Genomic DNA, 25,587 nt, shown 5'->3' with positions numbered 1-25,587 from the left:
TCATGTTTCCTTCCACAAAATGGGAAGAGTTGGTACAGTTCTCCTTACTGCACAAGGGAGTGAGATCCAATTTCAACAGTCCTATACATTGAATCTCCCTTTAGACCACCCTAAAACATGAACAATTCAAAATCTTATTTATAAATAGTTAAATATGTTCAGGAAGACAGAAAATGCATGATACTAAGAACTGAAAACTAAAACGGGTGGACCCAGCTGTTCAGTTCACTTGTTTTAGTACTTGAGTTTATAATATTAGCAACAGGTGGCTAAATGTAGGTTAATCTGATCTGGAAACTGCATACAGGTATTATAGTGAGTGGGATTCCAACTCCGACTCTCGAATGACACCAATGTAGTTTGAGGCATACCAACATGACAGGAGAAAGGAAAGAGTATTAATAAAACCATGTTTAAGGAATTTTTATTAAAGCAAGAATTTTATAATCCAAATTACGTTTCTTTGCTCAGCTATCAATTCTCACTGTTAACTAAAACAGTGGTGATATTCTGAGCTTTTCCACAGTAAAGAATTACAAAATTAAAGAAAGGAATGCTTTAAATTTCTGTACTGTGCTGAAAATTCTTTTCCCCCGGGTTTATAAAACATTAATTTGTATTTTTTATTTTACTATTTTTTTTTGTTTTAAATCAATAGGTAAATCTAGGACCAGCATTAGTTTTGCTAGCCCTGGCATTTGCTCTGTACATAAGCTTCAAAGTTTCCTTTCCTTTTTTTATTTATTTTATATTTTGCAATGTTTTTCTCAATATTTAATCATTTTTCCATGTTTAGATTTTTTTTCTTCGGTGAAGCGAAGTTCTAGTTTGAAGTCCCGGATCTTTCTGTAAATAAGAACAATATTAGCAGTTGTTAATGTGAAAAATTAGTAACTCGCATCAATATTCTGTACTTTCATAGTATCTTCTATATAACGATCTAAAAAGACCTTCACAAACATTACAACTTTGTGTACAGATGTGGAAACAGGAACAGAGAAGTTGTGCCTCTTCCAAAGGTCACAACTAGTTAATGAGAACTGAAACTAGATCTCCTATCCTTGTACAGCGCTTAGCACAATGGGGCCATGGTCCAGGGGGTTATAGTAATACAAATAAATAGTTTTAATTAAAGTCCTCCCCACTCTAAGCACTGGACTATACTGCCTCATTCTGGGACAACTATTACCAGACACTTAATTACAGCACTGGATAACACTTAATTTAGTAACTATTTCCAATGCCAAGTAGTAATGTGTCATGGAGCCCAAAAAACAATATCACAGTATGGGCAAGCACATATGCTGGTAAGTAGTATTGCAATAGTAGTAGTGAATGATCTTTGAAATTAATACTAATGTTTAATGGATGGTAATTTGCTGGACATCAAATCTGATTCCCCTTTAATAGTGGAGAAGAGGCACCAGGTACCCAAGTAGAGCTCCAAGACAACCTACGTTAAATATGAGCACATTTTCTGGAGAACACTACCAAAATAATCCATTTTCTTCAGATGCTACATAATGAGTTTGGGCCAAAATTAGAATTGAAAGCATATTTTCTTCTCAAGTAGTGTGCACACATTTTCCCCTGTTCATCTAGGCACAAACTAATGATGACAACAATTGGCCGTTTAGATGGGGAAGTGAGGAGAGAGAGAATCAATCTAACCCCCATTTTAGGGACCTAGATGTAGAATTTAAACTTTCATTTTTTAAAAGCATGTCCCTAGCCATTTCTGGTGAAGATCGTTCAAAAATGTTAACTTATATCGGGGTAGTCTATTTTTTTGTCAAGGTCTAAATTTCTTGGTCAAGGTGTAGTCAAGGTCCAGACACCACAGAAAATAATAAAAAGCAATAATAATTATATGTAAATAAAAAGCGTTAGCGGTCCAGATTTGGCCTGCGGTCTGCTATGGACTATCCCAATATATATAAAGACAGGTAATGTGGTTTAACTGGACTAAACACTGGACTGAACGATGGACCTCGTACATTGTAATCATGACTCTGCAATTCTGTTCCTTTTCTGGACTTGACCAAGTTATTTAACATTTCTGCCCCAGTTTCTCATCTGTAAAATAGAGACATAAAACTTAGCAACCCCATGGGGAGGACAATTTTTAATGGCAATATAAAAATTAAATTAACCAGCATGTAAAGAAAACCCTGTAGAGTGAATTCTATATACACAGCTAGTTGGACAATGGTCACTGCTGAGGGAATTCTGCACCAAAAAGTTATGTGCACAATATTTTAAAATTCTGAAAATTGTCAATAAATAGATGTGGTTCCAGCATGGAAATGTGGAGCACAGGCCACTGGCTACACTGAGGTAGGAGATCACTCTGAAGCCCCCACTTCCCCCAGTACAGGGACACCCCAGGGCCCTGCCTCTCTGCACCAGATGCATAGGTACTGGAACTAAGGGTGCTCCAGGCTTGAAATGATTTCCATTATATATAGAGTTTACAGTTTGGTTCAATAGCTCTTAGAATCCCCACTATAAAAACTATTCCAGCACTCCTGGTCAGGCATACCAGGTGTGGGTGAATAGGGTAGTCCAGCAGGATCCAAGTGTGAGGTGAGAGGTTTCTGTGTGGGGCAATCTGGGTGTCAGCAGCTCAGTGGGAGATCTGGATGCACAGAGTCTCATTGGGGGATTCCAGGTGCAGGGGCAATAGGAACTCTGCAGGAGATCCAGGTGAAGGTGGTTGGGGCTCAGCAGGAGGTGTTCTAGGTGTGTTGTGTCCAAGTGTGGGGAGATGAGGCTTGGAGGGGGAGGTGTCTGGGTGCTGGGGCTTGATGGGGTGGGGGTCCAGGTGCAGCTGGTTGGGGCTCAGCGGGAGGTTCCAGATGTAGGGGGGTAGGGCTTGTCAGGATGAGGGTTCGATGGACCTGCTTAACAGGGAAGCATTAGCTGTTGTCAAGGGGATGCTGCATGCTGGGCTCCCGATTCCCCCCAATAATTCCCCTACCCCTTTTTTCTTCATCTCATTCCCCTCCCCATCCTCTCACTCCCACATTCCCCTCCCCCTGTCCTCTTCCACCTCCTCTTCCTTCCCCACTGTCTCTTCTCCCCAGCCCCACCATGGGCACTCACTGTTGAACAGAAAACAGGAAGGCTGGCACTAGACCCAGGAGGCTGTGTTCAGCTAAAGAGTCAGCTGATCCGAGACACAACCCTCCTTCAGCTGGGCAGCTCTGCACTTGCAGAAATGGGGGGGGAGTGGAGGGGGGAAACCCAGTGGCAGGTAACCCCGTGTGCTCCCCCATGCCCATTACCCTCCCCCCCAGCAGGCATTCCCAGGCATTCTGTGGGGTGGGGTCAGGTGAAGTGTTCAATTATGCACAAACTATAGCATAAATAGCTGAGCTCCATATCTACTGAAAAAAGGGACGTGTAGGAAAGAACACGGACAAATAAATCCCACAAATGGATTTGTAAAACAAATCCATCAAGTTTGCGTATCCTAAAGATAATTCTCATCAAACCTCCCCCAAAATTCTCAAGCTGCTGCTTGAATTATATGGATGGCAATTTATATTGGTCAGAGGTTGTGACTTCCTCCGAAGTTCTAATTTATGATGCATTCCTCAATGAACTGTATTTCTGAGGACATTTACATTTCAATTATGAACAGTATCTTCTGTATTGCTAATTATGCATATTCCTTTTACAGTTCCAATTCTAATCCCCCTTCTGTCCCCCCCCGCCCCCTTATTGAAGACTTTACAATAGAATCTTGCAGCTGCATTTATGTTCAGGTATTAATATGGGGGTTGGACTAGACCTCCTGAGGTCCATTCCAACCCTGATATTCTATGATCTTTTTTTTTATTCTGAAAGTTTCTGATTTATAAAGTATATGAGTAGTTGATAAAATTTAACCTTCACATAGCTGCACATACCTCTTGTTTGAGGAATAAAAAGGCCATCTCTAAGCAGTCTCACATTTATAAGGTACCAGATTAGGGACAAGCTTTAGTGAAGTCCTATATCCTAATAGCTCTAGTAAATAGGTCAACTTTATTTAAAAATGTAGCTTTAGTTTATTCCCTTCTTTCCAAATTATTATGGCCAGATCTGTCTAATGATAGTCTATTTAACAGTGGCTTATAACTAGAAACTTATTTCTAGGAGTACAGAAACTTTAGCTACTGCAGGTCATATTAAAACATTCCTAACTATACATACAATAAAATGCCAGTAGAACACCCTGATCAGTTGAGAAAAATTAAGAATGTATTCTGTAGGAAAACTTACATATTAAACACTTGGAACCCCAGTGGGATTGTTAACTGCTTTCTGAGCAGCCTCTTTAGCTTGGTGGGCTTGTAGTACAGCTACAGCTTCATCAACCTAATAGGATAAAACAATTGTTACAAAATAACGCTTTACTTAATTTCAGTACATTTAAGATAGTGAAGCAGCTAAATTACACAAAATACACATGTAACATCAAAAGGAGGGCTTATAGGAGATGCTAATAGTCTATCTACCTTCGAACGAAGAGACTCAGGAGACTCAAGCATATGAAGGAGTTCAGAGTTGTCAATCTCCAACAACATACCGGTGATTTTACCCGCCAGAGTAGGGTGCATAGCTTGAATAAGGGGAAACAGCCGTTCACCTAGAAAAACATTAAGACACTACAGTCAGCTACAGTGATCGATTTCATTAAAAATTAATTTAGCCTTTAACAACGCTAAACATAGGCACTAAAATCTGTTAAGCAATCTATGGACTTGTACCTAAATTCCTCAAAATTATTAAAAGGATAAGTATTATATCCTACTCATTTGAATGCTAAAAATAAAAACTCCTGAATATGACTGTATAAAACTAAAGTATCAGTCATAAAAAACAAGATTAAAGGAGCCTTTAAAGTAATCAGCAATGGAGACTATGCAAAGCAATCACAGACTCAGAGGTTAACTGTTGCACAAAAGTAGTATCCATTAAAAGCCTAAATTATAGCAGTATCGACCCCACTAATATGCATTCCATGCTCTCACCTAGTTAAGGCTTTTGCATTAGGTAAACAAAATACTGGCTTATTGGAATAGAAAATATATCAACTGCCTAATCCTAACCTAAAGTGGTCTGATATTTCATTCATGTTAAATGACATACTAAAATTTCTCCAGGGAGCAGATCTCTCCATTCTACATCTGCTGAGGACAGACTGAGCAGTGTTAGTCAGATGTCAAATCCTACAATGTGAAAAGGGGCAAGTACTTTCATCTTAAAAACTCAACCATGTATCCTACAACAGTAACATTCAAAATACTCCTTTACAACTGATTAGAAGCACATATTTTAAAAAGACTGAAAACTATTTAATCTCTATTACAATTGGCTAGTAGGATCAAATGTACATACCTAACATCTGCTTTTGTTCTTGTGGAGGGGCAGAAGCCAACATGGAAGCAGTCAAGGGTTCCTGACCTTGCACATGGACAGCTGGCTGCAAGTTAATAAAACGTATTTTAAAGTTAAATTCTGGAACATTGAAACATATTTTATACCTCCACAACTCAGAACATAAGAATGGCCATACTGAGTGAGACCAATGGTCCATCTAGCTCGGTATCCTGTCTTCTGACAGTGGCCAATGCCAGGTGCTTCAGAGGGAATGAACAGAACAGGGAATCTTCAATGTAACAACCATGCCTGCATATTTGTCAAATATTAGAAAAAATTATGGTTGAGTAATTTTCATCAAGAGGCTGGTAAAAGATGACTGATACTGCAAGGCACACTAATGCTGACTCAATCCCTTGCTGAGCATAATTTATATATTAAGCAAAGCTCAAGCGCAGAATGTATCATCAAGCACTTCGGTAGTACAAAACAAGTAGAACAGGGTCATGTCCTCCTTAAGAATGCTTCAGATTTATTTTAAACTCCAGGCTTACAAACTTGGTGCCACAATTTGGTACTTGAATTTTGGTGCAATGGGGGGAAAACTAATGCAGAAACACACACAAAATGTCAACCACATAAATGAGAAAACTCAAAAATATATAATATAACAATAGAAAATAAGCTTTGTTCCCAATATATTTTAGATTTGTGAAAAATAAAGCCATTAACACAGAGGTGACAAACTACAGCCCACGGGAACATCCAGTCCGACCCCTGAACTCCTGGCCTGGGAGGCTAGCTCCCGGCCCCTACCCTGCTGTTCCCCCTCCACATGCAGCCTCAGCTCACTGCACTGCCTGCGCAATGCTCTGGGTGGCGGAGCAGTGAGCTCCTGGGGCAGCACAGCTGCAGAGTGCGGCCTGACCCGGTGCTCTGTGCTGCGTGGCTGCCCGTCATGGCGTAGCCGCACCACCAACCACCAGTGCTCCAGGCATCAAGGTAAGGGGGTAGGGGAGTTCGGGTGGGTGGGTGTAGTCAGGGATCCCGGGGCGGATGGGGCAGGAGTCTCAGGGGGCAAGAAGCAGGGGGGTTGGATAGCGGGCAAGGGCCAGGCCATGCCTTGCCTGGCTGTTTGGGGAGGCATAGCCTCCCCTAACTGGCCCTCCATACAATTTCAGAAACCCGGCGCGGCCCTCAGGCCAAAAAGTTTGCCTGCCCCTGCCTAAACATCAGACTCTGTGGCTTCAATGATCTCAGTGGTGAAGGCAGACGCTTTGCAGTTATGATACAGATTAAGCAAAAGGAAAGTTTCCTCAGCAAAGACATCAGTTGGCTACCAAAACCAAGACTACATACCTGCTGCATAGCAACCTGTGGCTGTGTGTTAAGATGTTGTTGAGGATTACGAACACCTGCAGCATACTTGTACTGTGGAACTGTGCGTACAGCAGGAGTGGCCGCAGCAGCAGCTGCTGCAGGACGCGGACCCATTGTCTGTGTTGATGTATTAGCTGTGAAGATTAACATGATTTATGTGTTAATAATTCAGCTTTCATTAAGCTTACATTTTGTACAAGTCAATGAATGGACACAGTGTTAGGACTATAATGAGTATCTAATTTTAGTATTGTATTATATTTGATTACAGCAATGTTACTAAATAAAAACACCAATGGTCAACCTGTGGGCTCAGAACCAAAAGCATGTTTCGTTTCTCATTATTTTGCTAATTACTTGCTTTTTTTTTTTTAAACACTAAAAAAAGCACCATGGAGAGAACATCTGCTTTTGATTAAACAGGTTTACTTGAATTTCATTCTACCCCAGTCATAATTAAGGGCGAGTCTCTTAAAAATTTAAGACATTTTGCCAATTAAATTACCCTAAAAATTACTTTAAACGATTAGATGAGTTACTGAGATATAGCAGATTAATACATTCTGAATGTGCTTTTCTTTATGTAACAGTGGTCCCCAGAACCTGGTCTGTACCACTTACTGCTGATCTCTAGACAGCAGAATCATAGGATATCAGAGTTGGAAGGGACCTCAGGAGGTCATCTAGTCCAACCCCCTGCTCAAAGCAGGACCAGTCCCCAATGTTTGCCCCAGATCCATAAATGGTCCCCTCAAGGATTGAACTCACAACCCTGGGTTTAGCAGGCCAATCCTCAAACCACTAAACTATCCCTCCCCCCAGTACTGTCATGTGATACTGGCACTCCTTGTTCCCATCTGCAACAATGTTAAGAGCTAAAAATAAATACTATCTCAATATTATTCTTCCACATAATCCACTGCTGTAGTTACCACAGGAATGGTACAGATACAAATGGGAGGGGGAAGCCACCTATGCAATATCATTAACATGTGGCCCACAGTATGAAAAAGTTGAGAACTCCTAGTTAATACTATTAATCTAGTGGGTTACGTTGATCTATATATTGAGCAACATTTTCTCATAGTTGCAAAAGAACTGGAAAATGCAGGTTAAGAGTGAGAAGGATTAAACAAGCAGCCTCTCCTAGAGACACTAGGTCAGCCTCAAATATGCAGTCTTGACAGGGCACATTCGTAAGCAGGAAGAGGGTTTGATACTGGGAGAGGGGTAGGTGGTAGAGAAATCACAGCGAGGGAGTAGGACAACAGCAATCTAACATGCAAGGGAAATACTGAGAAGTATGAAATAGCCATATAGCCATAAGCAGAAGAGAAATGGATGATGCATTGGGGAGTAGGAGCCTCCTCAACCTCCCTTATACACACGGGGCTAACATGTTAGCTGGCCATTAGGAGGAGGTCAGAAACCCAAAGTCAGCTAGGGCAGGTAAAATAACAGAGCGAAGTGGTGCCTCCTCTGCACTATTGAGCTTCAAAAAGGTATATGAAATATTATTCAGCATTAACAGAATCTCTGTAGTGTGGCCACAAATGAGTTACATACCAAAAGAAAGGTGGATATTGGTGCAGCCTGATGTAGGAACATGCAACTTTTAAACCTGAAACTCACCAACACGTTGTGTTGACATGACTCGTGGAACCTGTGAAGAAGCTGGTCTCATGGTACTAAATGGTGGTCTGGGAGCTGCTGGGCGGATAGCACCAGGCATGTTCTGGAATGCTGCATTTAAAACAATGAGTGTTTAAGTTGCATCATGTAACAATACTGAATGGTGACGAAGACTCTTTTTTTCCTTTGCCATCCTCACATGGCATAACAATATTACAGACAAGTGTAGAAAGGGAAAAGTCAGCAGTCTAGTTTTTGGGGGGGCTGGAATTCAACCCAATGACAATTTGTGATACAGCTGCTAAATAAAACCTAGGTGATTTATTATAAAAACTATTTTAAAAAGTTAACCTTAAATTAGGTTTCCTGGCAAACATCTGCAAACAGGAGCCAGAACTGGCATATTACCTTTCTACCAATTACATGTAATGACTATCAAACATTTGTATTTTAGTGCCACATACTTAACCTTCGCTAGACAGTAAGTGTTCCATGAATGCCCCTTTATTTAGAAAGTTAAGGAGACTACTTACGATGAGGTCTAGCACCCTGAGCAGTCCAGCGAGGACTTGGTCTGAGTTGAGCAAGTTGGCTAGTTGGATAATATGCAGCACGGTTCTGAGTCTGTCAAAGAAATAAAATGAGGTGTTTATTAATCTTGATGTACCTGTTCCACCCACCACCCAGCCATTTCTAAGTACTTTCTTCTATAAACTTTCCTATTTCAAATATCTAAAAAAATCCTGATTTATAGAATATAATGTATTGTTCCATCCAGAAATTTAGACATTTTCATAGGTTCTTCAGTACTTAAATTCATAAAGCTAGTGATTTTGGTTAACATATTAACATTATAGATGTTTTATTAAGTCAATTTACTGCTAAATCTAAACTGATTCTATCAATGGTATAGAATATGAAATTAATTATTTCTATACATACCGGTGGGAGAGCTGCCATGAAGTAACCTGAAGGAGGTGCTGGTTGGTAGGGGTTGATTACAGGATTAGGTACTGCTCTCACACTTGCCATTCTTTGCATATATTGGTTGGTGAGGTGAGCCTGGCGCTCTTCTTTGCGTTGGGCTAGAGCTACATATAATGGTTTAGTGGCCACAATTCTACCATTCATTTCTGTGACAGCTTTGGTTGCTTCTTCTGGTGAAGAAAAGCATACAAACCCAAATCCTTTGCTGCGGCCACCTTCCATCATGACCTGCCAATAAAAACGAGGTAGTTTTTTAAAACCAGCCTGGAGCAGGATGTACGATTTGGTACAGGTAAGAATTGAATTCCAGGTTTCTGAATTATATTTTACACTTTCTGCAAGTGGACAGTATATGACGTATACTGCTTAGTTTTGAGACATAATATACCCACTGTCAATGTTGCCTTCTGGTAGGGAAAAAATTCCCAGTCAACTGGATTGGATTCAACAGGCCACATCTCAAATTTTTGATCTAACCTACAGTTGTCTAAAAATCAAATAATCTGTTCCAGTTTTGAACGGAGGAATATATGTATTTAAAAATCCCTTTTGATCAGTTGCTCTGCATACAATGGACCTGCAACAGCTCCTGTGCCAGGACCGTGAATGGCACATGATGATTTTTATTGTTTTCTTTCACAGCTGGTTTATCAGATACAAGTCTATCCTCTAGCAACACTAGTCACCTTCAGGCCTATTAGTGAGGAACAGTATGAACGAACCATTGCATTGAAAAAATGTTTGATTTTTTGTTAGTAATGTCAGCATCAACCCATCCCAGATATGGATTGAGATTTCTGGAGTTTTTCTATGGTTGATTGGTCTGAGTTTTTATTGTTAAAGATCTGTGAAAAAATGAGAGAAATAAATACTCATGCAGTGGTTCATGACAATGAATGTGATGCACAAAAAGGAGTAATAAGGTACCACAGACAGTCTATAATGCATGCATTTTAAAAACTGTTACGTATCACTGCATCCAAAAATACAACATGAATACACCTTTAAAAACTGTATGAGTTAAGTTTTTAGTAAGAATCAGTACTCAAATTTAATGATGGTTGGATGTAGGGGTGGTTATACCGTATCTCCACATCTTATTTTTGCCAGTTGAAAGGAGTTGAGAAAAAGTTGAATGCCACTCACTTCTTAGGTGACAAACCATCACATTCCTCCTTTCACACAAGACACTGCAAAACACAAATGAAGTCTAAAATGCTAACTTTACCTTTGCACTAGTGATTGTACCAAATGGGGAGAATTCTTTTCGTAGACGCTCATCATCAATCCCATCATCAAGATTTTTCACGTAAAGGTTTACACCCTAAAAAAATAAAACGACCCTCTTTAGAAAAGACAGAATTGCTAAAGATTAGTAATAAAATAAACTTGTTCATTCAATTTAAAAGTGTAACCTGGTATCTGGTGATCCTATCCTGCTTCATTTGTTCGAATTTGCGCTTGAGCTCTGTTTGTCTTTCCACTTTTTTCTGAGCCCGGCCAACATAAATTTGCTTTCCATTGAGCTCCTTTCCATTCATCTCATCCACAGCCTTCATAAATAAACAAAGGGTTACCAATGCTCATGGTATATTAAACCTAACATTTTTTTCAGCCACTGACTAATGCAGTTTAAGTGCACAAGTAATATAAAATTTCCGACAATAAAAACTAAATATTTTCCCCAGCTACTGCCCCAACAAACAGATGTAAAATATGGTTAATTGAAACAAAGCCATCTCTAGAACCTCTTGGATCATACTGCATTTAAGTGTAAGATGATATGTACAAGTATATTTTCTGTCCAGTATATGGACAAAAGAAAAATTAGAAGGAGACAGAAGTAAACATTCATCAATTGTACAGTTAAATGCACTGAAAAGAATATTAAAGATATCCTCTAAGATTTTTTTCTGAAAACCAAGTCCCATAGAGAATACATATCAAAAACCCACACCATGTTCATAGCCACGTTTAACTCAGGGCTAGTCTACATTAAAGTTAAGTCGACCTAACTACACCACTCTGGGCTGCAAAAAATTTCACGCCCTGTGTGACATAGTTAAGCCAACCCACCCCCATGGTGTAGACACCATTAGGCTGATGGAAGAATTCTTTAGTCAACCTAGCCACAACCTCTCAGAGAGGTGGCTCAAGTATCTACAACTACAGCGGTGCACTTGTGCCCCTATACCATTTCTAGTATAGGCATACTCTGAATCATATGCAAAGAGAGGAGGGTTAAAGGGCCATCAGTTCAAAAATCATACACCTGAATTTTACCCACAATTGTTAAACATGTAAAATTACCGTCACTTAAAGATTTAAGAAAAAAATTTCCCAAATTTTGTTCACTTTGTGCATTTGACAGCGCCATCCATATACTCAATTTCTCTTTTTTTCCTCCTGCATCTTTCACACATTTTCAAAATAGGACAATATAGAATGTCAATTCTAAATTGGTAAGGGCACTCTAGCAGAGGCAATACTGGACACTAAGATTTTGAATTTACAGTATATCCCCTTCACTGTGAAAGCTTTAGTACAGGTCTATGTCTATTAATTTTAAAGCTATTTTTTAATGTGTATTTACCCATATACCGGAATCACTTCTCTACCATTGTGCAAATGCATTACAGTTACTAAAGTGAACCATTTTCCATAAGAATGTAATACATATATACAACACAAGAGAGCTTAACTACACTCAGACTAAGAAAATGTGCAAACCTAAATGTTACTTACATATTTATAAGGTGGGATTTATTCTAATCTGTTGTGTGCACATTTGTGCTGGTGACAATTGAGGGAAACTAAGATGCTCTTTCTAACTCCCAGCCCTGTAACATTAGCCTACGCTCAAAACAGCATTCTTTCGGTCGTGCAAATCAATAGTAATAAAGATTATATAGGCCAAATTATGTCCTATTTTTTCCAGTATGTTTTGCAAAAGTGTAAGTAACTATAGCTTAAAGGACTGTCCATGTATACAAGATGGAATAGAGTCCTCAGGTCAGTTGTCATAGCTGTGTTGGCTCTGCAATGCAAAAAGAAATAAAAAGCAGCGCAAACCATATGCTGTTACTAAAGCAAGTAGATATGGCTGAATACGTACGGGCAACAGTTGTTGTGTAAAGTTTCTAGTCTTAGTAATTTTTGAAAAACAATGCACTCTCCCTGCCCACTTCTCATAGCCACCTGTTGTATCCTGTCTTTCAGATCATAAGCTCTTTGGAGCAGGGGTTACTTACTGTTTTCACAGTGCCTAGCACAACGAGACCCAAACCCCACTGAGATCTGAAGGCACTATTACAATATAAATGTTAAATAATTTAAAGGCCATTATATCATTTCTAGACAGGAATATTTCTGGGGAGGCAGCAAACTTAGCCTGCTCAATGTGAATCAAATAAAAAAACCCACTACATCATCCAAAATAGATTTCTCTCCTATTTCCTCACATCTTTTTATAAAAATCAAATAAAAAATTTGGAAGGATCTACAGGACGCAAAAAAAGAAGTTTGTATTCAAGACTCAAAATTAAATTACTAGTCTCCCAGAATGATGCATCTAAAAAAAAAATCCTGTGTAAACTTACTTTCTGGGCATCTTCATGTCTTTCAAAGCTAACAAAGCCAAAGCCTTTGGATTTTCCACTCTCATCGGTCATAACTTTCACACTTAAGGCAGGGCCTGAAAAAAGTATGCAATATTTGTATTACATGTACATTCTATATACTCATCTGTTTGGTGGTTAAATCTCAGTATTACCTGCAAGATGTTACATCTTAAGAAAACTACAGAATTACTAATCTGTTCCATTCACAATACCATATGATGTTATGAGATCTTACATACCACTTGAAGATGTGGGTTTTCCAGAAAAATCCATTTTCCAAACACCCCCCACCCCTTTTTTAAATAAAGTTTTACAACGTTCACAAGTTTTCTAGCTGCTTTATAGTACAAAAGGACACACTCCCTGTCTTGAAGAGATTACAATCTAGTTTATATTAGTCAGTGTCTAACTAATGTAGTGTGTTATCACTAATGCCATACAGAATGTCTATTGGTCCCGACATTTTCCAGTTGCTAAGTGAACAGCAGATTCTTTTCCTGAAGGATGCCCCAAGCGTGCTGCCATCCTCAGCCCCTAGAAGCACTTTCTATAAGAGCCATGTTTACTTAAGACCTTTGGCCAAACGTTCTGTCACAGTTGCCTCAAGTTAGGCTCCTAAATCTACATTTTGGTATTTAAACAGAAAATGACTGATTTTCACAAATACTGAGCATCCACAAATCCTACATATGCCAACTGATGCTCAGCACCTTTGAGAAATAAGTCACTTGTATTTAGGAGCTTAACATTAGGCACTTGGTGTTTTTCACTGAAGTTGACAGCAAGATTCTGCATAAACAAATGGGGCTTTCCTTGATGAGTTTACCTTAACTGACATTACCCTGAAATTTTATGACAAATTTCAATAGGGTTTATTTCCTTTGTACAAATGCACAGGCAGGGCTGGTAGCCCCACCTATTAAGTTTGCTCAATACTTCTCATTATAAAACTGTTTTAATTTCCTTATAATTTTGCCAAATCAACAATTTGGGCTGAAAGTTTCCATCCTTGGTGTCTGCCTCAGGCACAATTTTTCCAGAAAATTCCAGCTGAAACAGTCCAGTCATTTCAGAGAACAAGGTTAGGGGAAAAATACATTGTTTAGCCCATACTAAAAATTTACGGTGAACTTTTCATTGAAAAGTGGTAGTGCCCTCCCCATGCTTTGAAGCAGGACTTGAATTTGGCATAGGAGTGGCCGGCCAAGGACATACCTTTTGCTAACCCCATGAAAATCCAGTCAAATTTAGCCAATTTATAAGCCTTACAAAAACAGGTTGGAGGGGATAGGTCAAAAGACATCTGCCCATTTTTGCAAGCAAGAGAGTCTATGCCCACTAGAGCATTTCCAGAGCCTGGAATTTACTTCACTCCACCCTTTCACAAATGCCCACAAATGACACAGTGGGCATCATATACTAACTTTAAAAGGACATTAGTCATCAAGCGTGCATATGAATTATGAAATCCTTTTTTAAACACAAGCAAGATCATGACACATCTGGAATTAAAACAGTACATAATGACCCAAATAAATCAGAACGAGAATTTCAAGTTTTGTACACTAAACTATTTCCTCCATATAATTTGCTAAATGTCCTATATCACCACCCATGTCAGTAACTAGAAGATGGCTTGGCAGGTGGTATTAACATGTTCGAAAAAACCATTTACAAAGATTTTAACGTCACTAAGTTCAATAGTGATGTGTCACAGTATGAATTACTAGGCCATGAATGACAGGTTTCAGAGTAACAGCCGTGTTAGTCTGTATTCGCAAAAAGAAAAGGAGTACTTGTGGCACCTTAGAGACTAACCAATTTATTTGAGCATAAGCTTTCGTGAGCTACAGCTACATCCGATGAAGTGAGCTGTAGCTCACGAAAGCTTATGCTCAAATAAATTGGTTAGTCTCTAAGGTGCCACAAGTACTCCTTTTCTTTAGGCCATGAATGACCACACCAATAGAGACTTCAGGCATTAAACAAAATTGTTATGCAAGATTAAATTTAAACCTCGACACGGATATTGTCAATAGCTTAATTTTCTATATTTCCATCCTTAATTCAGAAACCAAGCAAACAACTGCGTGAAACAGCAGAAGACCTTCAACAGAGGGAAGAATGCACAGGTCTACCCGCATGGCAATGGAGATGTAACAAAGGCATCATTCATTTACACGTCTTTCAAAGATCCACTAAATAGCCATACCAAACCTAAAACACTCACTTCCTCATTTCATTTGTAACTCCAAGATCCTCAGAACAATTTATATGTATTATTCAAATGTAATGCCCCCATTTTTAACTGGATGAGGACATTTCTGATGGCCAGGTTTTCGTGTGTGCTACTCTGGACAATTGAAGTTCTTCAGTGGGTATTAGTCAATCACTTCTTTCGATCTGAATGCTGAACTGACAACTAACTGTTCAGCATGCATGCATTTTAATTGTCTCTACACAATGGCCTGAACCCTAATGTTAAAAAGGTTTTAACAAGCAAACTGAAGCTTGTCTATTTGTTGTTATATAACAATGTGGAAAATTAAGACATTACCAAACTTGCCAAAGAGTTCCTTAAGTCTTTCATCATCCATGTCTTCTCCAAAATTCTTGATGTAAACATTGGTGAACTCCTTTGCTCTAGCTCCAAGTTCTGCTTCTCGTTCTTTACGGGATTTAAACCTTCCAACAAATCTAGTTACAGGAAACCAAGGTGACTATAGGGTTAAAATGAATCTATCCAGGTCCAAGGTCTTTCCTAGACTACATACATCAGCACATGGCTAGACAAATATTCAACCATGGATTATTTCTTAAACGCGGTATTGCTCAATATAACGATATGAAATCCCCAACAGATAAAATACTTAAGATACCACTTTACAAGAGACAATTAGACTACTATTTACCATTTAAATACTTTTTATCATAGTAATTGTGATAGCAATCTTACCAAAGACTTGATAGGACTGTAATTTTCATTATTGTAAAGCTTACTTTTCAGCATCAGTAATCAGACAACGGAGAAACTCTAGCATAGTGGTTTTTGCTACACTAAAGTTTTTTGTAACCTTCAAATATTGTTTCTATTGCCCATCTGACTTTTAGGCAAGGGACTCTCACTAAACCCCCAACTTTCCTCTTACCTACAGAAGCCTCATATCATAGTGTTCCTCCTTACTAGTAAGGAGGTATGGATCTGGATTGCTCTTGAATTGGCCAATGCCAAAAGCTGATTGATAACAGTGAGGTCAGTTCCTATCCCCAGGGGAGGAATGTGCTTTTAGCACAGCCTTTGTTGGCCCACAGAACCACTTCAGTACAATCACAAATGCTACTACATGAACGACTCAATTTCTGCACCAGTCTTCTCGTCTCTCCAATTATATTTTAAAATTACCCCACTTGCAAACCCACATCCCAATCAATATGGCTCAGCAGTCTAAAGTTAACATTGCCGTGACTTGGTTTGTAGCTACATTTGGACTTTAATGTTAATGATGACTGGTACTCTGCAGATTTTGAGAGTCAGGAAAATGGTTAATCTACTTTAAAATGTTCTTCAGGGGACTGGGCTAGATGACTTCTCGAGGTCCCTTTCAGTCCTACTACTCTATGATCTAAATAGAAGCCTGAAGCAAATGTAACTTTCATGGTACACTAAATCATGTTTAGTTATTTAAACTACAGGCTTTTTCAGTGATTAACTTGCTGGAACTATTGGGCTAGTTACAAAACTACCACCACCTATTAAGTGCCTCAATTCAGCTAAAATCATGGTATAAAACTACTTGGAAGAACCTCCCATAGCAACCTTTTACAGAGCAGGGCCTCATACCTCTAAGATATGGACTCTCCCTGGCTGCTGCCTCACTACTTCTTCTCTATGTATAAATGAAGATAACAGGAAAAAAAGAATACTGATTTTCTATTATTCCCATTTTACCAAGCCACTACCATCCTTAGTCTGCCCTCCAAAAGACTGTTACAAACCCATGCTTGTGTTGCACATGCTAAGTTTTAGCAGTACCGTGGTTTGGAACAGGGATCATTACTATGTCCTAAGAATCTTTTGTGTAACACATTCAAACCTCCATTAGACTAGGAAACAGGAATCCAAAGGTCAAACAAGAGCTTTCGTGTCACAGTTTTGATAACACCTGCAGTGGGAAATAAGTATTGTTTTGAATACTTGATGGATTCAATTTTATTCTAGCCTGATCAAAAGGATTTTATTCTGGCTTGAAGACCAGTAACAGGTCCCAGTTTCCAACTGTACGACATTCAGCTGTAAACACATTAGCCGCAACATTATTTTAACACCACAAATTGCGCTTTAAAGACTTTAAAATGTCAATTTTTATTCACATTCCTCTTACCTTCAGCATATGTAATCAATACGGAGCAACTGCACTAGATTTCAAAATTAGCAACATATTTAGAAAAATCTGCCTTTTCTAGATAAAATTCAAGAAGTAATCTACTTTAGGTTGAATTACAGTCTGTTGAGAGCCCCAGAGTATATATTTATGTACTTACACTTTGCGGTCATTAAGCAGCATACCGTTCATTTTTTCAATAGCTCTTTCCGCTGCTTCCTGTGTCTCAAAATGTACAAATCCATAGCCCTTAGACCCATTTTCATCACATACTACCTATTAAAGAAAAAATTTCAACTTGTCAAACAGCCCCAGTATAGTTTTGTAGCTTCTAATATCAAATCACTGGGCACATTTATTACTTTCCACTTACCTTACAGGAGAGGATGTTTCCAAAAGCAGAAAATGTATCATACAAAGCTTTATTATCAATTGATTTGTCTAAGTTCTTGATGAAGATGTTTCCGACACCACTTTTGCGCAGAGATGGATCACGCTGAGACCACATGATGCGCACTGGCTTGCCTTTAATGACGTCAAAGTTCATGGTATCCAAAGCTCGTTCAGCTGAAAGAGACACTAAAGTTAGTGAGAAGTACTAAACCATTTATCTTTATCAACACACTAACCCCACTTGAAGTTCATTAATTCTTGGTTAACTTGTAGCCATTAGAGATGTTTTGATAATGACTTTCATACTCCCATCTCAATGACCAAAATAACTTAAATCTCTGAACAAAACACTACGTACGGATATTGAATGAACATTAGACATAATTAACTCCATTCTACCAAAGAAAAATATATAGATTGGATTGCCAATTGGTAGGTTTTTCTCTATTCCTGGGTTAACAAGAGCTGTGATCACTGTGGACACCCTGTGCTCAAGATACAGTATGGAAGAGCAAGGATCACAATGTATCAATTGGTGGCAACTCTTTCCACCCTAGAAAAAGTTTGCTGGTATACTTACACCAGCAAACCCTCCTAGTGCAGATATAGCTTACACCAAAAAAGCGCTTTTGCCAATATAACTGATATCAGTTCTGCATGAAATAAGTTACAACAGCAAAAGCACTTTTATGCTGATACAACTACATCTACATATGGGTTCTTATTGGTATAAAAAGTTGCAAAAAATTGTACCTCTAACATTACCAGCAATTTTTGTGTAGACCTGACCTGACCTAAGCCTAGATCCTGAATAAGTCCAATACAACCCTTAGAGCAACATGTTTAGTAAGATGGTGTGATGCGTAGAAGAGGGATCCAAGAGCGACAAGGATGAAAAAGTAAGGCTAGGACATATTAGTTTAACCAAGTTTATATTGTTTTCAAATATTCAAAGAAAGACGTGAACAGAGTGAACAATGCATGTGACAAGCATTTAACTCATTAGCACAGAAATGCTATTTGTACTTCTAAACAATGGATTTAAGGAAACGCTTTGCCGTACTTTTCATATACAAACTGTTTCTACAGATAAAGCAATTTTTTTTTAGAAAATCTGCAAGATGTATAAAGTATTAAATATTAAAACAGCAATATGAAATAATGAAGAGAAGGTGGGTACATAATATCTTTCACTGGACCAACTTCTGCTAGGAGACAGACAAGCTTTCAAGCTTATAGTTTACACAATATACTACATCTCCCAGACCTGAACAACTCTGTGTAAATGCAAGAGCTTGTCTCACACACCAACAGAAGTTGATCCAAACAAGATACTACCCACCCACCTTGTCTGTCTAATACAGGGGTGGCCAACCTGAGCCTGAGAAGGAGCCAGAATTTACCAATGTACATTGCCAAAGAGCCACAATAATACGTCATCAGCCCCCAATCAGCTCTTCCCCCTGCACCGCCTCCCACGCACCAGCAGCACCTCCCCATCCCTCCCTGCACCTCCTGATCAGCTGTTTCTTGGCAAGCCTCCAGGAGAGGAGCAAGAGCATAGAAGGCTCAGGGATGGGGTGGAGTGGGGGCAGAGGCAGGGGTTGAGCAGTGAGCACCCCCTAGCACATTAGAAAGTTGGTGCCTGTAGGTCCAGCCCTGGAGTTGGTGCCTATACAAGGAGCTGCATATTAACTTCTGAAGAGCCGCATGTGGCTCCGGTGCCACAGGTTGGCCACCTCTGGTCTAATATCTTGGGACCAACACAGCCACAACACTACATATAACATGAAATAATGTAAGTTAGTTTTTAACCACTCCCATGGAGTAGCTTATCCAGTAGAGGTCCACAGCCAATTTCTTTGGAAGGAAGAGTAGGATTTCTGATGTCACTGTATTTGACATTTCCATCTTTTAAAAGTAATCCTCCGTGTCCATGGGATGCTAATTCCTAGCAGTAACATGACTAAAAATCGCAAGCACATATGAAAAGAGTGAGAAAAGTTATTTAAGCAAGAAGTAGTGATGGTACTAAATTATGGTGGACATATTTATGGTCTCCTGGACTAGCTTCTTTCAGAGTTAATCTCTTTCATATAAGTCTGGAGGGGGAGTTTAAAACAGAGCCCCAGTAGATGCGTGAAGTCTCAACCAATAGTACTATATAGCCTGTTGAACTGCTACCTGCATTCAGAGAAAGCGATGCGATGTAGGTAAGCAGCAACCAAATCAGAAAAACCTTTGATACAAATAAAAAGCTGTAATTATCAGGACTAAAATGTTGTTCACTTTCAAAAGAAAAACATATCAACTCTATGGAATTATCCCTTTTAGCCTATGAGCCCTTAAGCACCATTCTTTTTACAAAGCATTCTTTACTGTTGTAGTCATCCAAAAAGATAACATGACTTCTATGAAAAGAACAAAATTGACAAATTATAAGCAAAATGGTTAGAGCCTGTCCTTTTCACAACAAAAGAAAACTGAATAATTTTAGTGATATAGTAGAAAAATGTTAATGGAAAATCAAAATACTGTACTGTATTAGTAAGCCGTTCTTTTAAAATAGTCATGTCATTTAACCATTTTTTCTAAGTGGAAGGGTCAAACATGAGTTGTAGAATTTATTGCCAATTTCTATTTCAAAATCTACTTAAAAATTATTTCTAACAAGATGAATGCTGCCTAAATTACTAATATTTTATGCATTTTTGAATTGCCATCTCATTGCTATCCAAACAGGTGCATATCCTAGCCCAAAGAAAATCTTTATATCCTGATCACTGCCTTTTTTTGATAATGCACATGCCTCTGTTACTTCTACCTAATTTTCAGATTTTCACATAAATCTAGAGATCTGTTTGTGTTGAAAGATTATTTTCTCTGCAGAAAGTAAGTAGGTACATACTACTGATGGGGTCTACTACTTGAAAGAAATTGATGGAAAATTGGTTCCACTTAAACTCTCAGCCAAACAGACGACATATCCCTATATTCACATATAACAGTATTAGTTATAAAGTGGAAGAATAAAATGAGACTAGTATTTGCTCTGGAGAAAATATCAGGTTGCATAAAACACTTCATTAAAATTGTTAAACTGGATAAAAATTAAAACTGTACAAAATGGAAGTTTATTCTTCCACTGAATAAGCTAATACAATGTACACACAAATTTAATTATGAACATGGAGTTGGGGAGAATGGACAATTTGGGTTATTAGTAGTGAGAAATGGAGTCTCATCTGAGGCTAATAAAAATCAGAAGTTGTTACCATCAAACCAGTTGGTGGCCAAGTGAAATTAATTGGAGGATTCAGTAAAATTCTCACTGGTACCACAACTGGAGATCATTAGAATCATTGTTGGCAGTCTTAGAAGAGGGGCCAAAAATGAGTTCATTATTTGTTTCCAGTAATACTTATGGACTTGTGCATACACTTTGTTTGTAAAGGATAGTGTTGTTCCAGGACACATTCCCTAAACATTTGTTTTAGGGCAAGTCCAGACTACCCTTTTACAAACATTAACTATAGTAAGTTAGTGACCATATTTTAAGATTGGTGCAACCTTCCCATGTAGACAAGGCCAGCGCAAAAAGCTGTTGCCCATGATATACCTGGTCTGGATAAACAGATGATGTCATCAGCTTCTATGACTGCCAATTTGGCACCTTTCCTGAGCATTGAATTCACAGCAATTCTTAAACAATAACCTTTGTATAGAGAAAAAGTTTAATTTCCTTTTCCATCTGTAAAGCTCTAGTCACTTAGCATAAAATGAGAGCTGAATATGCTTTAACCTCAAACTAGATATCAGAGTCAGTCACTGGCCTTTTCCCACACCTGTAAAGTTATAACTAATAAAACTGACTGCATCTAATATATTTTAGCTTCTTTTCCATAAAGGACTGTGCATTAGTTTGTAAGAGACAAATAGATTAAATAGTAAACTTAGTACAAAATGGCCACACCTACTGAGTTTACCCATGTTATACTTTTGCTGATTCTGCTTAAGCGTCTATTGAATGAGTCACTAGTTCCCATTTTAGTTGGGAACCAGACAGTCCGCTTCAGAAGTGACTGCACTTTATCACTTTATATAGACTCTGCATGGAATATATCCTATAAAAACAGGAATGGTTCTGCTACACATATACAGAAATATATTTTAGTACACTAAGCAAAATGCTGCGAACATTATTTAATCTAGAAATCTTCTGAAAAAAGCTGCTGTTTGAGTATTTGCCCATAATTATCTCTAGTATACAGGGATTAGACAATATACCTGTGTTCTAGCCCTGATTGACACTGACTCATTCTCATCAGATAAACCACAGAATGAAGTGGAAATACTTGCATACCTCACAAGGATGTCATCAGACATAATTAGTGTTTGAAAAGAGCTTTGAGAGTCCTGGATTATATGTGAAACAAGAATTTCAAAGACCTCTTAACTAATTACTAATAGTTAACAAAAATAAAAGCTATGTTAAAGTATAGATAAAAATTAAGCCTAGATTGAGAAAAGGCAGATAATTCAAAGTTCATCTTATCCAATTGAAACTGCAGATAAAATTTAGGCATAAAGCACAATGAAATTACCTATTCAATTGAGTGACTAAAGTGATAAGATTAACCCTTGTAATATACAAGGGCATGTTTCAATACAAAATCAGAAAGAAGAGTGGCATATGTTGAATTACCTACAACTTCCTAAAGCACTTACACATGTCATGAAGTTACCACATCGAAGTACTGACTGGTTCAGTCCCAACCCCACCCTTTTTCCTTGTGAGAGATGTCTGGATCACAACACAAGGGTAATGATTGTAGGCCTTTGTCAATTTAAAAATTTAATTTATAAAATAAGCATTTAAATCCTCTCATTTTGAAGTATTCATCAAATAAAATTAAAAGCTCTCTAAAGTGTGAGAGAATTGTTAAATAGGCTGAAGAGACCATATCTACCATCCTGTAAATATAGACAGTTAATACATATAGATGCCAGCAAATCTGACCCAGGAATCTGGCCATAGCATATACCAGTACATAGGAAAATTAATTTCAAACACCAGTTAATCCACATGCCTGAACAGTTGGGAAACCAAGTGGTTTTTTTAACATTTCTAAAAATACGCATTTTGATATTTGTCAAACTGTGTTTTACTCAAAGCCATCTGAGATAATGACATTTCATAATCAGACGAGTCATTCCATTTCAAATTGGTCAGATAGAGTCTACAAACTATAATTCCAAAGGAAGGCCTTGTATGCCAAGGTTCACCTTGAAGCTCTCTTCACAGATCATTTGTGAACTGCATAAAAATAATTTGTCTTGCTTTGCTTTAACCTAACTTATAGCTGCACCAACATTGTAATGCAAGCTTTTACAACTCAACAGTACACATTGAGGAATTTACTGTAGACAAATTAAGTACCAAAAGCAAACCTGTTAGATGACACAAACAGATTGTAGATATTCAACACATTATTTCAAAAGTAAAACCCTACATTTTGCTCCACAAACCTGCTATATAATGCTTAACTATTTTTTTTTACACCCATCCATTTCCATGGACTGTATGTGACTTCATATCTGACTACTAGGTTATTTCACAATGGCTTGACACTTCCACCTCTTACCACTTCACCACATCATGCCTACACGCCCAGAAATTCCTAGGGCAACAGCGAAGGTGCTAATTACTGTGGCATTTCCTTCGAACAGGCTTTAATTCCCTCCGTGTGCGCAGCGTGTTAACCTCGGAAGAATTACCTGGACACACCCTTCCTGGTGACCACCGATACTTTCACGAGCCCAGGGAAACCAGGGAGTCGCTGCAGTGAGGTTGAAACTAGCTCTGAGCAGAGCCGGCTGGGCCGGCGGTTACAACTCGGCGAGCTACCGAACGCTCTTCCCGGAGCCAGGAGGCCTTTGGGAGGCGAGGCCCGTCTCTCGAGTTTGATGGGCTCGCAATTGCTTTCGGTTCCCGAGCAAGCGCCTCCCCCACGCCACGAGGCGCAGACACAGCCCCAGGCCGCATGTCACCGAGCAGCAGCAGGGGCTCCAACGCACAAACTTCCGCAAGCACCGCGCCAAGTTTTGCTCGTGTCCCAACACCCCCCGCCCCCCCCCCCCAACTTCCAGCTGGGAAAATACCGGGAAAAGAGGAGACCGGAGAGGGGCTTCACAGCTGTGCAAAGGGAGCACCAACCACCCAAGGGGGTGGGTAGGCAGACTGAGCCCTCGCAGGGGTGAGGAACATTGCGGCTGGGGGGAGGGAGCACTCTCCCCGGTTCCGACCCTCCCGTCTCAGGGTGTGGGTCTGCCCCACTGCCCCCCACAGGTGCTCACCGTCGGCGGGTTGCTGGAAGTTGACATAGGCGTAGCCCAGAGACCTGCGGGTGATCATGTCCCGGCAGACGCGGATGGAGAGGATGGGCCCGGCGGGGCTGAACTTCTCGTAGAGCATGGCCTCGGTGACGTCGGGGTGCAGGTCCCCCACGTACAGGGAAGCCATGGGGTAGCTGGGGGCGCTGGGGTTCATCCTGCCGCCGTCTCCAGCAGGGGAAGGGGTCACACTGGCGCGAGGAGGCCGCGGCGGCCCCGGGTTCCGTGAGGGGCGAGTGGAAGATTCGAAACTTAACGGCTCCGGGAGGCGGATTCTCGGCGGGGAGGGCCCGGCTCGCTCAGGGCCGGCCCTGGCGGAGGTCTCGGCTGCTCCTGGTCTAGGCGGGGGTCGCTCGGCGTCTCCTCTCGGCTGTGCCGGGTCCGGGGCTTCGCTTCACCGGGTTATTTTATATCAAACCGGCCGGTTTCGGGGGGGGGGGGATTTTTATGGGTTTTTCAGGGTTTTTGGATTTTTTTTTATTTTTTTTTTTTTTAGTATTTTTAGTAATAAATGGTGCGGCGGGGCCGGGCCGGCGTGTCCGGGGGGCCGGAGCACACGCACTGCGCACACAGCACCGACAGCGGCCGGGGGACAAGGGGGAGGCCGCCGCCCCGGCCGCGCACTATATATACCCGCCCCGCCCCCGCCCGCCCCCACCGCACTGCACGCCACGCACCGACCGCACGCAGCGCGCAGGCGCCAGCCCAGGGGACTGAGGGGACGCGCACAACGCCTGAGCGCAACAAGGAGAGCGAGGGAAAGCCGCATGCGCCGAAGACGGAGCGGACGACAGACTACACGCAGCAGAAAAGGGGGGAAAGGGGAAGTGGACGAGAGCGCATGTGCTACGTGACAGCAGCGGGGACGACCGTACACGTGCAAAGGGAGGAGAACGAACTCGCTCGAGAGCGCATGCGCAGTAGAGATCTGTGACGACTCTGATGAGACATAAAGTGCGTGCGCCGCTGAAAGCCAAGCTGTCTAGCTAGGGAGGATGGCTTAGGATCTCAAGAGCGCGCATACGCTAAAGAACTGTGTGTGTCCGTCTGTCCGTCCCCAGCAGGGGAGGTCAGGAAGATACTGACCGCGCACGCGCTGTGACAGGACTGAGCGCTCGTGTCACAGGGGGTGTGAGGCGGAAGGCCCTAGGGCGCGTGTGCGGGGATCTGTCTCCGCTCAGCGTGGGTAGGAGGCTTCTGCTGAGCTGTGGCTCGTGCCCTTCGCCAGCGTTGCGTGCGTCCCGCGCGCGTCCCCTGAGGGAGCCCGTTTCGTGAGGGGAGGGGTCACAGGGGTGCTGTTGTTTTCTGAGTCGCCGAGGCGGGAGGGGGGGCTTTGCGCGCGGCTGAGGCGGTTCCGCTGGGGCAGCGCTTGGGTGACCTAGTCGCGGCCTTTGCTGCTCGGCCGCCTCTCTGTCCCCGCCCTGCTCTGG

General features: G+C 40.5%; 1 protein-coding gene across 2 annotated transcripts; it reads right to left on the bottom strand.

Moving 5' to 3' along the window:
• Nucleotides 1-408: 408 nt before the first annotated feature.
• PABPC1 (poly(A) binding protein cytoplasmic 1) lies at nt 409-24,765 on the bottom strand. Of its 2 annotated transcripts, none has more exons than XM_048841365.2 (15): nt 24,122-24,765; nt 17,745-17,938; nt 17,532-17,647; nt 15,556-15,686; nt 12,969-13,063; nt 10,785-10,922; nt 10,598-10,693; nt 9,325-9,597; nt 8,916-9,006; nt 8,383-8,493; nt 6,730-6,884; nt 5,389-5,473; nt 4,506-4,636; nt 4,270-4,365; nt 409-846 (listed from the first exon to the last, which is right to left on the bottom strand). In XM_048841365.2, exons 1-14 carry the CDS (start codon nt 24,312-24,314, stop codon nt 4,273-4,275), a joined length of 1,902 nt encoding a protein of 633 aa, XP_048697322.1. In that variant the 5' UTR covers nt 24,315-24,765; the 3' UTR covers nt 409-846; nt 4,270-4,272. The 2 variants fall into 2 exon arrangements, with proteins under 2 accessions (XP_048697322.1, XP_048697321.1); XM_048841364.2 differs by having other exon boundaries at nt 15,547-15,686; nt 24,122-24,764.
• Between the last annotated feature and the right edge of the window lie 822 nt (nt 24,766-25,587).

The sequence above is a fragment of the Caretta caretta genome, chromosome 2 (assembly GCF_965140235.1).
Source record: "Caretta caretta isolate rCarCar2 chromosome 2, rCarCar1.hap1, whole genome shotgun sequence".
NCBI classification, from domain to species: Eukaryota; Metazoa; Chordata; order Testudines; family Cheloniidae; genus Caretta; species Caretta caretta.
Note: the sequence above shows the minus strand (reverse complement) of the source record. Positions and strands in the feature narration are given on the sequence as shown.